The sequence below is a fragment of the Arachis stenosperma genome, chromosome 5, assembly GCF_014773155.1.
Source record: "Arachis stenosperma cultivar V10309 chromosome 5, arast.V10309.gnm1.PFL2, whole genome shotgun sequence".
Taxonomy (NCBI): Eukaryota; Viridiplantae; Streptophyta; class Magnoliopsida; order Fabales; family Fabaceae; genus Arachis; species Arachis stenosperma.
Window position 1 is genome coordinate 128,117,835 of NC_080381.1, and position 16,195 is coordinate 128,134,029.

The 16,195-nt window shown below is 35.7% G+C and overlaps 3 protein-coding genes across 3 annotated transcripts; all 3 read left to right on the forward strand.

The window, feature by feature from the left end:
* Positions 1-2,697: 2,697 nt before the first annotated feature.
* LOC130982863 (kinase-interacting family protein-like) lies at positions 2,698-4,416 on the forward strand. The gene is made up of 2 exons (XM_057906981.1): positions 2,698-2,835; positions 2,950-4,416. Exons 1-2 carry the CDS (start codon positions 2,817-2,819, stop codon positions 3,999-4,001), a joined length of 1,071 nt encoding a protein of 356 aa, XP_057762964.1. The 5' UTR covers positions 2,698-2,816; the 3' UTR covers positions 4,002-4,416.
* A 4,545-nt stretch (positions 4,417-8,961) lies between these two features.
* On the forward strand, positions 8,962-9,837 carry LOC130981368 (protein FAR1-RELATED SEQUENCE 5-like). Its single transcript, XM_057904958.1, has one exon. It carries the CDS (start codon positions 8,962-8,964, stop codon positions 9,835-9,837), a length of 876 nt encoding a protein of 291 aa, XP_057760941.1.
* Positions 9,838-9,861: 24 nt separating this feature from the next.
* On the forward strand, positions 9,862-11,315 carry LOC130981369 (protein FAR1-RELATED SEQUENCE 8-like). Its single transcript, XM_057904959.1, has 3 exons — positions 9,862-10,202; positions 10,391-10,859; positions 11,133-11,315. The coding sequence occupies exons 1-3, from the start codon at positions 9,862-9,864 to the stop codon at positions 11,313-11,315; spliced, it is 993 nt and encodes a 330-aa protein (XP_057760942.1).
* The last annotated feature ends 4,880 nt before the right edge of the window (positions 11,316-16,195 follow it).

The window sequence follows — 16,195 nt, forward strand, 5'->3', positions numbered from 1 at the left end:
AAACAGGTTGCCGCCGTGTGCGAGAGTAAGGGTGCTTGACGGCGTTGAAACAAAGCCATTGTGCACGAGAATAAGGATGCTTTGCGAAAGCATTGAAACTAAGCCATCGTCCTGTAAACATGTCACTTGAATTATTTAATTAATTAATTATAACATGGAGTAACTAAAAAACAAGAGAGAAAAATTTATGCTCGGGAACTCATAAGGAAACAAACAGTTCACCCGATGAAAATGGAGTCAGAGTCTACAGCAACGGTGGAGGAATTGGAGTTGTTGTTGTACGGTCCTTTGAGGAACTTTCTGAGGTGTTGTCTTTTTCCTTGTTGGAATTCACAGAAGTCGACAAAAGAATCTTCTCTACCTCCATTGTCGTCGAGAAGCTCAATGGTTCGGTTCCCGGCGAAAACAGATCGAATTGGAGCCATTACCGCAGCCCCACAAGCCACAACGAGAAAGATAAGAGTCCTGATGGCAGCGCCGGAGGTGCTAGGCCGAGGCACCGGCATAGTAATTCCGTGGATGGTTCTAGGGGGTGTTCGGAGAGATCATGGGTGCTAAGAAAGCAATGTCTTCTCGAAAAGCTTGCTGAACAATGGACCATTGATCCCAAATGCACCAATTTATTTATGAACATGATACTCACTTCAATTTTCATTTTCATTTTTCTATTTTGTTTTTGTAATTTGCGGTTGATCTTAATGTTATTTTTGAACGATTCTTTTCAAAAAATCTTTGATTTATGGTATGGAAACATTGAATTTGGTAGTGATATTTGATTATTGTCATTTTTTTTTTAATCTTCGGCAGCCATTGTTGACAGGATTGAAGGATATAAACTTGTTGATTGGCCAGTACGAGTAACGCTGGGAATGAATTCATATGATTAAAACCCATATTTATAAAAGAGCCCTCAAATTATTATTAATTTTATTATCTATCTTGGTCTTTTAAGTACCGAAATATACTTTCACCACCCTAAAAAGCTTCCTCTCAACGGTCAAAAAAAGTCACATTTTAATAAATAATGCTCTCTTATAATTTTTTCACATACTTAGCGGACAAACTACATGCAATGTCAAAAAAAAAAATGTATCTTAATAAATAATACTCTATTATAATTTTTTTTGGAAATAATAATTTTTTTAATTTATAAACAAAATTCCTGTATTTTGATTATGGAGGAGAAAAGCCCGAAAAGTTGGAAAAATAATATTGTGAATGTGGATGGTTTTTTTTTATTTTACGGAAAATATTGTATGTATTATTTTTATATATATAATTTTTTGTATCTTTTATTTTTTTATTTAAATTTTTTATAATGTAAATTTTTTTTTCTCATTTTTCAAGAGGTGACTGCTGGCAGGTAGGTGTAGTCTATTTTTAGCGTTTTCAAATTTGCATTTTTAGATTTTGAAGGAAATCTCCAAAACAAACACAATTGGCTATGGACCGTTGTCTCTATCGCATAACCCTCTTGTTTTTTTGCTTGGCTTTTCCTTCCATTCTTTCTTTCTAATTGATCTTCACGGAACATTATTTTCAAAATTTGAAACCGCATATGAATATGATATGTTTGACAAAAGGACCCATATTATCTTCTCGTACACCACAGTCCACAGTAGTAGACACAGTCACAGCTCACTTTTTCAGTAATGCCTTGTTGCAGTCTATATTTGATTTTCTTGTCATCTCAATGTCCACCTTTCCGTTTTACCCTCATATTCCCCTCCAACTTTTCTTCATTTTGTTGCGGTATGTTTTACTTTTTAACCTAAATTAATTTAAATAAAAATTTATGATAATTTAATTAAATTTGTTAAATTATTTAATAATTTTTTAATTATCAGTTTTATATAAAGATAATTTTATTATAAATTTCTATCTTTAATTTAATTATTAATGTCCTTTATTTTTAAGATAATTTAATGTATTTAGATACAAATTATATCTTAATATATTAAATTAAAAAATAAGAGATCATTGTTACCGGTAAACGGAAGTAAGAAGAAATCTATAAATTAGAAATTAATCATTTGATTCTTCAAGTTTAACCACATAAATAATACGTCAAAAAAAATTAAAAGATAAATTTCTTTTTTATAATTTGGAAAACTGAAACTATAATGATGTAGTTAGTAAATACAATGGATATTCTTAAAAAACAATGATGGCAGACATTATTTTGTATACGTACAAAAATGATTTTTCTAATGGTAAAATAACTAATGAAGGATGAATTTATTATATTTTAAATTTTAATGAGTTTTTGTTATATGATTTGAGAATTTTGAATGTAATGAAAATATAAAGGACAAAATTGTCCGACAAAGAAATAATTTACTTATAACAGAAAAAAAAAAATTTGAATAGTGAGAGAAATAGACCTTTTTTTCTGGCTAAACCTAAACAGTGGCACATGCACAGTTGTAGTACAAATGAACAATGATGTTGACTTTTGCACCTAAAACTAGAGGCAGAGATATGCAGAGGTACAAGAGTACCATACCCTACATATATATGCATAATAAAAGAGAAAACTTTCTTCAATATATGACCATAAAGAAGCCACATTTCAATTCAATTTCAAATTATAGTCCTACACTATTGGACTTTTTACTACTTTGCATTATATTTAATGTCCTTGTTGGGTAATCTGTCACTATCTTAGACCTCAATTACTCATCAACCCCATTTGAGATCTCATCTACCCCTGTATTATCCTCCACCCCTTTTATTGTTTCTTGGTGAACCTCATTGATTATTAGGCCCTTGTTAGAAATTTCAAATTTGTGACCTTTACTTATATATTTGAAGCCATGGAACTTAGTAAATCAGGTAACAAGAGTGCGTTACATAGCATTGTCATTAATATTATTATTATATTATGATGTTGTGTTCTTTTTTTCTTGTTAGTTAATGTTTGAATTTGAAACCTTTTGTTGATGGCAGAATTAGAGGAGAGGATGAAAGTGGTGACAATGGGGACAAGAGAAAATGAAGATGAAGAAGTGGGTGACACATTTGCAGAGAGAGCTGAGTCTTATTACCAAAAGAGGCCTCAGTTACTTACCCTTTTGCAAGATTTATACAATGGCTACATCACTTTATCTGATAGGTACATTCAAACACTTGCAAAGCAGAAACAACATCACCACCACCACCATAGCAGGCACTCTTCACAGGTTTCAACACTTGATGGAGGAGGGTTTTCTGACCAAGAAGAAAGTAGCATTGGTGTAACAAGCAATGTTGATTATTCGGATACCGAAAGCGCAATCTCGTACCAACCACAATCCAATGTGGTGAAGTTGAAGCATGGGAGTCCAATTCTTGATCTTGATGTCATTGTTGCGGAGCTTGTGATGAAGAATGTGGAGTGTGATGTGATGGTTCATGAGGTTGGTGCAATGGAGAGGAAGTACTGCGAATCGTCGCGGAAGAACGAGCTTCAGAAGAGTCTACTTGAGGTTTTGGAGTCTGAGAGGCATGTTTTGTTGAATGAGAATGCTAGTTTGAGTTATAGGGTGAACACATTGGTGGAGGAGAACAAGGAGCTGGTGTCTGAATCGGCTTTCGTGAAGCGCAAGGCAGGGGAATTGGCCAAATGTGTGCTCAAGATGAGGGAGGATCATAGAGTGTTTATGCTGCATAGGAAGATTGAGGATCTTCAGGCTCAGATTCATGGATTGGAGAAGAGGAACAAAGAGTATTATGAAAGGCTTCTCAAGAGAGATAACAACAATGATGTTGGTGATCATGGAGTATGCAAAGGGAATAAGAACAATGATGTTGGTGGCAATGGAATATCTTTGGAGGTTCGTGTTCTCAGAAGGTTCAAGTGGAAAGATGTTGGAAGTGTTTCTTCTTCTTCTACTGGTTCTGTTTCTGGAAGGAGTTTTGATGATCTGAATAAGAATAAGAATAAGAAAGGAACTAGTTTATGGAAGAAGCTCAAGAACATGGACTTCATTCTCTGTGGGATGAATCCAGCATGTGCTTGATCCCAAGCTTTTTACAGGTGCCATTGGTTTTTGTTTTTATTTTCGTTTTTCATTTTCAGTTTTTCTGGTTTCAAAATTCTATGAAGGAAAAAGAGAAAAAAAATATTTCAATTGTTTTTTCTTTTTTTCTTCGATAAATTTTGAAAATAGAAAATATTAAAAATGAAAAATAGAAAATAAAAACGCAAATTTAATGCAATTATTGACCTAATATAGTTTCTTATGATTTAGAAACTATAATCTTAGAGACTGGTTTGATAGCTTACTTAGAATCAAATATGTATACTTTTTAGTTCTTTTACTAAAAGTTATGTACTTATTAGTGTTAACAAGCCTTGGTGTATATTCCAATGTGAGGTCTATGAGTACCTCTTAGCTAAAGCTAATCCTTAATTATTAAACTAATTGTAGATTAGGGAACATTATATTAGAGGCAATGCTTTTTTGCCTCTACTATTTATTAGCTTATCTAATTGTGCTTTTGCTGTTTATTTTGCTTAAGACTTTCTTACAAATGCAGAAGATCCGTGATTGTTGAATGATGTGGTTAATTTTTTTTGTATATTGAAAAAATTTTGGTGTAATACTTAATTATTGGATTTTATGGTGTTTTTTAAAATTGTGATGTAAAAAAATAAACAGAATGATGTAACGCGTATATAATGGTTGAAGCATCAACTTTTAACATTTTATTTAGTTATCTAAAATTCTTGGATTCTTTCTTTTTAGATCTTCCAATGGAATTTTAATTGTCATGGTAGGATTAGCTCAGCTCAGAAATATATGGGGTGGATTGAGTTATTAAATGAATGATGTTTGGATTTATTATCGTTTAAATTTGGTGGAGTCAGTTATTGATATTTGGTAGTAGTTAATACATTTTTATTTTGTTTGATAGTTTAACTGATATTGTTAATTATGTTACATGTTCGAAATTTTCGCTATCAAAATAAGTGGGGTCTTTAGTCATCGTTTTTTTTGTATGGTTGCAAGAAAAAAAAATATCCAGATCAGTTTTTGAGATTTTTAAAATTGGATATTTTTTTAAAATTAGAGAAAATATAATAATGTAAGAAAAAGGTTTTAGAATAGAAAAGAATAAGAGAGATTTTGAGAAAAATTAAAGGAGAAAGATAATTTTATTGAAAAAAATTTTAAGAAAAAAATACAATACTAATTTTTTGTTTGTCAATTACATTTTTATTAAAATTAGTAGTATAAAAAAATATTTTAAATTTAATAATATCAAGAAAAAATAAAAAAATATATAAGGACTAATTTGATTAATTTTTAAAATTTTAGAGATGAAAATGACTTACGTCTGAACTTTGAAGGACTATTTTGATTATAAATAATTTATTTACATGTCAAGTGACACGTGGCATCACTGATCTGACACGTCAACTAATCATCTTGTGATACGTGGTATTAACCTACCACGTCATCATCCAACTGATGAAATGACTAACGTGACTAAGTCGTGTATCTTTCAGGGACGATTTCGATTAATTTTGTCTTTCGAGGACCAAAATGGAGATCAAATATCTTTTAGGGACGATTTAGACTATTAACTCTTAATTTGTTCTTACTCCTGAACATGACCATCAATATGTTAGGTAATAAGCTAAAAAATATAAACACCTGTTTATAAATTATAAGTAATTCTCATCACATGCTATAAACAATAAACTGTTGTCCTCACATGACATTTGACTACGGCGCGTGGAATACACTTTAGGCCACTACTACTAAAGATGAATGTATTTTAATTTTAGGGCAGTGTTACGGTGATGAAAGGAAAAATTTTTTTTATATGCTGAAGCAACGTGAAAAAGTTGGTTGATGAACATGTGTCAAGTTGTTCCCTAAAAAACAGCAACTCTGACCAGAAGCAAAAACAGCAGACCATAACAGGTAAAACAGATTAATGAGATAAGTATTATGTTGTGTTAATTATTGTGATTAAATGTTTGGGCTATTTTTATTTCAAGCCCAATAAGATTTTTTGCAGCTGGGTTATTTATTCAATATAAATGGATTGGGATGTTGACTTTCCTCTTTGGGCTTAGCCCGAGTCTAATAATAATAATAATAATAATAATAATAATAATAATAATAATAATAATAATAATAATTAATTAATGGTAATCAGTGGCTAAGAGAAGGGGGGTTGAATCTTAGCCCATTTTTGCTTTGTAATGCTTGTTGACTTTTAGAATGCTTTAAGGAGATATTTTTGCTTTTTGTCTTGTGTCCATCCAAGAGGTTTTTTCTTTTTGTCTCGTAACCAGGCAAGAGATATTTTTCAGTTTTGTCTCCTATGCAGTAGAAACAGAAATGGAGTAGAAGAGAGAGAAAATCACACCAAGAAATATCCTGGTTCAGTTGCTAAGTGCAATGCAGCCTACATCCAGTCTCCATCACAACAATGATAGAATTTCACTATAATCATGCAGATTACAGACACCAATTCTCCCTAAGAACTACCCTTCCTATCCGGGACAAGTCCAGAATTCTAATCCCAATCCTGAACTTGACTTGGTCACCTACCAAGCTTTCAACTACTAAGTGCTAACCCAACTTGCAAGGGAATTCTCATAGAATCATAAAACACAACACAGATGTACAAAGGACCTCTAAGGACATCTATAGCTTTTTCTTTTAATTTTGTATACTTTACCTTTTTTTGCTCTATGGTTTTTTCATACAAACATCACTGTTTGTCTTTTTCCATGAGACTCAAGACAGACAAAACTAAATAGAAAAATACAACATGAAACACATTGAAGGAGAAGAACTTCTGGTAGCTTCAAAAGCTATGAGAACTCTGTGCTTTCGTTCTTTTTTCCTTACTTCAAGCATTGGCTGTTCACCTTATTATAGAAGGAGAAGCCTCCAAGGTTGAAACCAGTCCAACCGAGCTAAACTTTTTCTTCTTCAAACAAAATCGGTTCGGCCAGAGAGAATAGAGAGAACCGAATGTAAAAACCAACGTGCAATTACCTCAGCTTCATCCCTTCTCCACAAGCTTCATCAATCCGAGCCTTCCATTTTGACTTACTCCCCAAAAAGGATTTCTGACCCTTGATGAGTCCTTGATGCTTGACAGCTCCATCTGCTCTCTCTTCTGCCTCTTCCTCACGTAGTACAGTAGCTACCTTCAGCGGTGGTTGATCAGAGAGTAGAGACGAGTCATACCCCAAGGGTTCTTCTTCTCTGACCGAGTTGAATCTTCTTCCATTTTTGGGCTTGGAAAGTTTGAGACTTCCTCACCACTTCTTACCATAAGTGGCAAAGATCTCAGCCACACCCTACTGTGGATCTTCTTTCTAATAACGTCATCATCACAATGGCCCTTTTCTTGCTTCTAGCTTCTTCTTCCTTCTTCTGATAGCTTTTTCTTTCTTCCATCTTTCCTGTAAAGTGACAACCGAACAGAGAAAAAAGAGAAGAGAGAATGCAGAAAAGCTTTCAAAGGAATTAAGAAAGAAAATTAAAATGAATTGAGTTTCCTTTTTCCAAAACCCCCATGCCTTGTAACGTGTAAAACAATTAATGCCATCAAATCAATTTCAAACTTTTTCTTTCCAATTACTAAGGCATTAAATCCATTTAATCAAAATTTGAATTCCACCCAAGTGAATGGGTAACCAAACCATGTTTCATCCAAAATGAACCCCTTTATTTTGTGATCAACGTATGGCTTCCTTGGGCCACTTTCTTCATCATTTATTTTATCAAAATGGACCTGAGGTTTTGGCTTTTCTTTATTTCAAAATTCAGCCACTTTATGTTTGAATTAATTTGCTAAAATAATATTTTGACCAAAGTGGGCTGCTCTACTATTTTTGGCCCAATCAACATAATAATAATAATTCAGCCATAATGATTAAAACATTTTTGTACCAAAGGCTGAATATTTTTCCAATCTATTGGGCTTATCTCAATCTCAAAATTCAGCCACTTGATCTATTTAATTTACACAAGGCTAAATTAATTCATTAATCAAAGTGGGCTTGATTAGCTTTTTGGTCCATTATGGAAAACTAATTTGCTTCCTGCATACTTGAATAAAAATCATCAAACAAACCATTGGAAATTATTTAAACACTTAAACATATTTAATAATGTTTGTTCATCACTTTTAATTTAAGTTTTTCAAACTCAACAACAACAACAACAACAATAATAATAATAATAATAATAATAATAATAATTTGTGTCGGTGAAAGGCCTGAGAAATTGAAGGGTATGAAGAAAAATGAACGAGAGCAGGGCTGATTAGTGTCGGTACCATTTAAGCCGGTATATTTTTTCAATAGAACACATGTATTTTGTACTTTGAAGATTATGCAAGGGTGTGTTTGAATTGTGTGGTGGAAGAAAAGTTAAAATTAGAGTCGGAGGTTTTTTGTTCACAAAAGAGGATGCAATGAAAAATAAGCAAATGAAATCGATGCCAAATTTTCTTTATATGTAAGTGTTATTGGAGATTTGTTGGTAATGCATATAATTTGTGATGTAAGATATTTTTCTGATGTAATGATGGTTGAGAATAATTTTTTAGAAATGAAAAGAGCTTGTTGTTGTTGCTGCATGATTGATTGTAAAAATTTTTAGCCTAAGTTGATGAGTAAGTGTAGCGTGCTTTCTTCATATGTCAAAATGAAGTGATATTTAGGATAAGTGGACTTAATCCATAGAGATTCAGGTATATCATGTATTGGGGTTGGTAAGTACTGTAAAGTTGTTGATTAGTGAGTATAGTGTGATGTTGTTCAGGAAACATTATGTTCTGCGACTCAGGTATTGTATTTGGAATTAATCAATCACACTGGTGAGGAGATTTTTTGTTGCTGTCTTAGTGATCAGTTAATTTTATTATTTATTTTGATACAAATTTTCTTCCAGGGTATTCGTTGTTAAATTTATTGAACTCAAAAATTCATTGAAAATTTTAATGGCTGAGAGTAGATATGAAATGTTGGATGAAGAAGTCGGTGACTATGGAGATGTATTGCAGTTGAGTAAGGCATTCCGAAGCGATGAAGCAGCATATGAATTTTACAGGAGGTTCGGCAAATGTTTTGGTTTTGGTATTCGGAAGGGTGACTCGGGAAAAGATGAAAGTGGAAGGGTTATTCGTAGGAGATTTTTGTGTAACAGAGCGGGCCTGAGACAACATCATCACCATGATAGGCTAGATAGGCAGAGAGGTCACAAACCGAAAACGTGCACAAATTGTGAGGCAAAGCTGTCAGTCTACCTTGATGTGGTCAGTGGTATATGGAGGGTGAGAAAAATAGTATCGGATCATAACCATGATTTAACTCCGGCATATATGGTTCATATGATGACAAATTTTAGAGAAATAAGTTGTTCTGCCAAGGCACAAATATCTGGTATGCAGGCTTATGGTGTTCTGACGTCTAAGATTCTGGGGCATATAGCTGGACAGGCTGGTGGCTATTCTCTAAAAGACTTCACTATGAAGGATGCATACAATTATATTAACAAGGTTAAGCATGCAAAGATTATTGACGGGGACTTTAACGCCGCTGTCGTATATTTGGAGGGAAAAGCGAGGGCCGATCCGATATCAATGGCTAGGTATAATGTTACTAAGGATAATATGCTGGCCAATATATTTTGGGCCGATGGTGACAATAGAGTTGATTACCAATACTTTGGGAACGTTCTAGCCTTTAATTCGACCTACAAGAAAAATAAATATCGGAGATCGCTGGTGATATTTTCTGGTATGAATAACAATAAGCAGACGACAATATTTGGGTTTGGCTTGGTGTTAGATAAAAGCGTTGGGTCTGATAAGTAGCTGCTGGAAAATTTGTTAGAAGTCATGTGTAACAAGAAGTCGACAGTTGTAGTCACGGATGGCTGTGATTCGATGAAAGCTGCAATCAAGTCTATTTTTCCAGAGGTAACACATCGATTTTGTGCTTGGCATATGGAGAAGAACGTAACCGCTAATGTGAAGGAAGAGGGAATGCGGCAATGTTTCACCCGGTGGCTGTACTCAGATATGGAAATAGATGAATTCGAGGCTGAGTGGGATGATGCCGTTGAAGAGTATGGGTTCCAAAATAGTTTTTGGGCCAAAGAAACTTTTCATAAGAGGATGATGTGGGCTAATGCGTATCTACGAGACAAGTTCTGTGCAGGTTTTCGAACAACATCCCGGTGCGAAGGCATTAACGCGTACGTGAAGAATTTTTCTAAGTCTAGGCACAGTCTCCTTGATATGGTTCAAAATTTGGGGTTGGTCATGTGAGAGTACCAAAATAACGAATTACTTGCACAATTTAGATCACTCAATGGGATGCCGGTTATGACAACTTGTTTGGATCCTCTTGAAAAGTATGCTGTAGATATATACACACATTGGAGGAATACGGCGACTCAAGTAGAGAGATGATGGTGTTGTACGATAGGGTTTCAAGGAAAATGGAGTGCCGATGCAATTTTTGGAGCCAAAAGAAAATTCCTTGTCGTCACATATTTTTTGTAATGAAGCATAAGCATTTGACTCAAATTCCTGAAAGGCTGGTTCTGAAGAGGTGGCACAAGGATGCAAAGTCGTTGGATAAATATGCCGAGATAACGGAAGTTGGTAGTAAAAGGGGTTTCTTGCAGCGCCATGGTGCACTTCATGCAGCCACACAGTTGATGGTATATGTTGGAGCTAGGTGCCCATCGTCATTCACACATGTGCTTAACGATCTCTATACACTGTGTCAGGAACTGGATAGAGGCCATGAAAATGTCTGTCAGAAGAAAGCACACGATACGATTGATTTACATGACCCTGATGTGGTGAAGACCAAGGGTGCCCCTCGTGTTAGGAGGCAGGGTGGACAGAAGAGGCGTTGCACCCGTTGCTGAAAAATAGGACACACAAAACGGCACTGCAATGTGGACCGTACCTTTGTTTCCAAAGCTGAAGACAACAAAGATTTTAAGGCAATAAATTTAGGGTCGGTGGGGTCATTGCCAATGGAAAGGGTGAAAACACAACATATCCTTTCTTATTGTAGCAAGTACATTCATATGTTTCAAAAATTATGAGTTTTTATTCCTATTGATGACTTCATTTTTCTGGTTGTCGTGCAGGTCCAATTCGACAAGGGCAAAAAAGGTGATCCTAAACCCAACAAATTGGCTATGCAGGTAGATTTAGAGGAATCAGGTTCAAAGATTAGATTAGAAGATGAAATACCTGCTGCAACTGGATTTAGTGAGACGATGGAATACGATAGGAACATGAGAAGTAACACAGATGAGTTACTCACATAGGTACGTGGTTTTGGTAAGTTTGTCCTGGTTAAAAATCTGAGTTTCGCACTCATGTTCTGGTGGCACCGAATAAGAAATTCTTAAACCGAATGTAGTGATTATATTTACTTTAACCTGTGCAGCTGATGACTCAAATAATTGATATCAGTGCAAGACTGGGTACGAGGCTTCCAGCATAATTGTTAGCCGAATATCAATTTTATTAGAGAATTCGGTTTCATTATATTATAACTGTGCTTTACGCTATTTGTTTTCTAAAGTGTAAGTTTCTCTCCTTGCTTGAGTATAGTATCGGTTGGGTGGCTAACTGCCTAATTTAGTGCCAATGAAATGTTATTTGTTCCACCGATTAAGGAAATTTGAAAAACAAATTATATCCTTTCTATGGAAAATTATTGCAACCAGGTATTTTCTATTGGAGTACATACATTGGATGAAGTGTGTGTATTAGATTTGTATTCGTGGTTGAAAGAACTAAAATTATCATGTGCGGAAACATTGAACAATAAGATGAGAATAATGAAACTAATAATAACACTAGTAATAGTAAGGATAAAAATAATTCAAAGTCTTGGAAATACTCTCGTGACCACTTCTATTTAGTCTACTATCCTTATTATTTGTCAACCGACCATGATCATAAGTTAGACTCGTATGTTTTAACCAGCCGTGTTCTCTTTGCCTTGTTATCCAAGCGGTCCTGAATTAAAATGGTTCAATATTTATGAAGCAAAGGCGGTATTTAGGTTGTTAAGTGACTTGTGGTAACAGACTTTATTAGTGGTAAAAATGAGTCGATGCAACAAAAAATCCACCATATCATGGGGGCATGTTTTCCGTGGCTCAGGGTAACTAGTATATCTAACCTTAAACCTACTCATTCATGCCAACCTTAGTATGCCCATGTTGAATGCCATGCGTGCGGCATGGACAAGTGTAGTGAATGAAATATGGGGTAACATTTCATTTAGAACATGTATCTATTGAGGAACATTCACAACATGCCATACAATAATATTGTTTTCTGCGTATAATAGAGGCCACTAATTCAAGAGCAAAAAATTTATCACCGTCAACTATAGATACAAAAAAATTTACGCGACCCATATTTCATTTGATGCATTTAACGCTAAAAAATGTTAACCCGACAAGTATGGTCACATGACCAATCTTTCAACCCAGATTGGGCTTCGTTCATCTTGAGCAAAAAAGGGAGCACCGACAAAGTTATGAACGCAGGCCAATTCGTCAACCCAAAGATCCATTACTGCATTTGAAAGAGCGTTCAAACACCCAAAAAATGTTGTCATACGATCCACATAAAATTCAGGGACTAAGTGGTCCCACAGGGCTACGGTTCCTCTTTCTTGGTCTAACTCCTTTCATGTAAAAACAAATCATGTTCCTGTCTCAAAATTGAACGGCTTTCTGTTGAACTTCTTCAGAGATTGGGTTGTGGTCATCCATAACTAGATCAATAGCAATGGTTATTCTGGTGGTGTCGTTGATCTCCTAAAACGAGAACGCACAATGGTAATATATATAGGCTCATTGTGACCGAAAGAACTTCAACCTAAATCATATACAAGATAAAAAACCATTCCCTGAACCATTTAATTATCTAACCCGAAGGTCGTACGATGCCCATAAATCGTATTGGATCATCCACTCTACAACCCAAATCCCGTAGTCCATGCTGTAAACACGAGGCATTTATAATGAATAAAGTAAGCATGGCAGAATGGAACATTTCAAAAAATTGACAACATATGAATCCACAGCCTGTTGAGAAATGTGTGGCTCATGGATCCTAAATTTTGATATACACTTTGGAATAGTGGTCTTAGACTCGTATGCCGACATGTTAGACAATAATAACTCAAGCAAACGAGCCTACAGTAATAAGTGAGATACAATAGTTAAAACCATGTATGGCATCAAGCTTAAAAATTATAAAGCTTTGGGGAACAAATTTATAATATTGTTGATCAGGCAAACAGATCATTGAAGAAATAAACAAAACATCGAAGCCAATAAGATAAAAAATAAAAATAAAAAACAAAATGACTACATGATTAGACGAGAATCAGTGGTGAGAGGAACACACAACTTCTAGCATTTGGTCTATTCGAGCCTGTCGCTCGTCACTAGACTTCAATGAATCCAAATAAATCAAATTCTAATCCCACATGTCAATGGTCATTCTCCACCAATATTTTGCTACTAGAATGTCATAAATAAAAAAGAAAAGCCGTTAGTAGAGAAACTAGTTTCCATGCGCAAAAAAGATGAGACTTTGGAACAAGAGGACCCGAACAGGTAGATTCTCACCTTGGTTGTAGGCCATTGGCAAAGATGTAGGCCGCAACAGCAAATTCGTGACCAACAAATTGCATCCCTGGCGGGGGCCAGAATGACAAGTCCAAGCATTGTTTATACATAAAGGTATTGGAATCGCCAAAATTAAAATTCTTATTATACGAACCCAAGACGTTTTAAATTTAAGAGAGGACCCAATGGTCCCGAGATAACACAGTTTGCATAACAAAACAAAAATTTTAAAAACCTCCCAATTGGAATTTTGTTAAATTGATCCCAACAACAACGAAAAAAATAGAAAGCAGTCTATCGGACTATGAGAAGGCAATTGGGTTGAAATAAAGCCACATGTGGCCCAAGTTGCAGTATTGGGCCTTAAAACAGTATGTTCACCATATTGTGCATGCAAATGTTGGTCTAGATAGTTTAAAAAAATTGCAGTCCAAATTGCCACGTATGCCGGCCCAAAAAAGGTGAGGTAAATATTCGGTGGGATAAATGAACCCATAGATTTGTGGTCTGGACCAATATGAAAACAAAAAAAATTCTGTCTGGACCGAAAACAAATCTTTCTTTCCACAAAAATCAGAAATGTGAGAAAGTAGACCCTAAACATATAACAGAATAGTTGTGGAGTATTTCCATGCACTGTTTTTCTGTACCTTTGGAGTCTCCTCCGACCTAATGTCAGCACTCCTGTGTGTGTAAAATGTCCATGGAGAGCCAGGACCAATGGACCTTATGTTTCTAATGAGTTCGTGTGAAGATTCCCCTTCATCTTTAAAGGACAACTTTCCCTGACATCAAGAAAATTATATATATATATATATATATATATATATATATATATATATATATATATATATATATATATATATATATATATATATATATAAACGACTGAGAATTTCGTTAAAAAAATAAGGCAACAATAAGCTGAAAAGAAAATGAGGTTAGAGGCTAAGTTGACTTGTGATGCTGGAGGATGAGTACTGGTTGCTCCCTTAATGACCCTGCCCATCCTTGTAGCCGGTGGCGCCAACATACATTGGACAATGTCGATTGGTTTTGGTGGAGGACACTCTTGGCGCATCGAAGCTTCACTTGGGAGCATCCCAGTGTTAGCTACCTTTTTCACCGGCGGTTATTGTGTTCCATCATCTGGGTAAGTATCCACTCCTCCATTGGTATCCAAGTTTAGGTTCCGGTCCATGATCAGTTTTTTGTCACTAACCATAGATACATTTAAAGATATGAGAAGTTCCAGCACCCGATCGTGCTGTGCCACGACTGCGGTTAGGGCCTGTATTTGGTTTGCTTGTGTCTTCAGGATCCCCAAAATCATGTCATCTCCGGTTAACTGTTTCTGAAAAATGACGATATAAGGGAAGCATGTCACTATTTCCGTGTGGAACTTATACTAAATAGATTATCAACAAAAAAGAACTTTTGCAGAAACACAACAACGTTCTCATACCTTTGTCTGATCATCGACACCGCTAATTGCATCGTCGATGGTGGTCACCCGCTCCATTGTCCTCCTTTGTTGTTCTCTTTCAACGCTTTACTGCATCCTCAACGCTTTCATCTTTTGGTAACTCCATCGTGTAGAGTACGATCATGGCAACAATAGATGAGGGTACAATGGGTGAGGGAAGAAGTGTGCTTGACACGATTTTCCTTTTATATTGCAGTCCATAAATATCACACACGTGTGGATATTTAAACATCTGCGACTGATAAGTGTATTCACCTTTTGTACTTCCACCTTGGGACAGGCTCTCTTAGCCGGCCACTCTTTTTCACCTTGATGTACTTTTTCGGTCGTTCTTGTACTTCGTATAGGGAGGTCGGGTGCCTCTTTGACATGGATTCAGAGAACAGACTTCTTTGAGGCCATCAGCCACTTCCCATGATGGCAGCTTCGGAAGGTAATTTTGGAATCTCTAGCCAGATCCTGCTGAAGCTTTCCACAAAAGCTAGAAGGGTTTGTCCGACCTCCTACTTGAACCCAAAAAGGCTTGAAGCTGTTTGACCTTATCTTATTGGATGAATAATCGGGTAAAAGAATTCCTTCCAAGGTCGGCGAAACAAGTTATAAACCTAGGTCGAAGACTGTCAAACCACTTCATTGCCGCTTTAGTTAACGTTGTTGGGAAAGTTTTACTACAAGTTCCATCCGACGCGTCAGATGTAAAATCTCTTCCGTGAAAGGATCCTCGCCACGGATTGGGAATATCTTCCCAATCGACATGAGCTCTCCGACCTCGGAGGTTGGCTTAAAGTTTGTTTATTGGTCTTTCTGGATCCCATCGTAGTCGGACTTCCCATTTTGAAGCTCGTTCGGTCTACTGTTGTCGCTCCAGTACAATCTCCAGCTACTCCAACCGTCTGTGGTGTCTGTGCTCAGTTTGATGGCGTGGGGGACAAGGAGGATCATGAAGCACCTCATGCACCCGACGAGCATAATAAAGCCGGAAAGGAGAATGGCGAAGGTGCGGAGAATTATTCGAACTGTACAGCGGAGGATAGTATTCCACCAAGTGTGTTTAATGGGATCT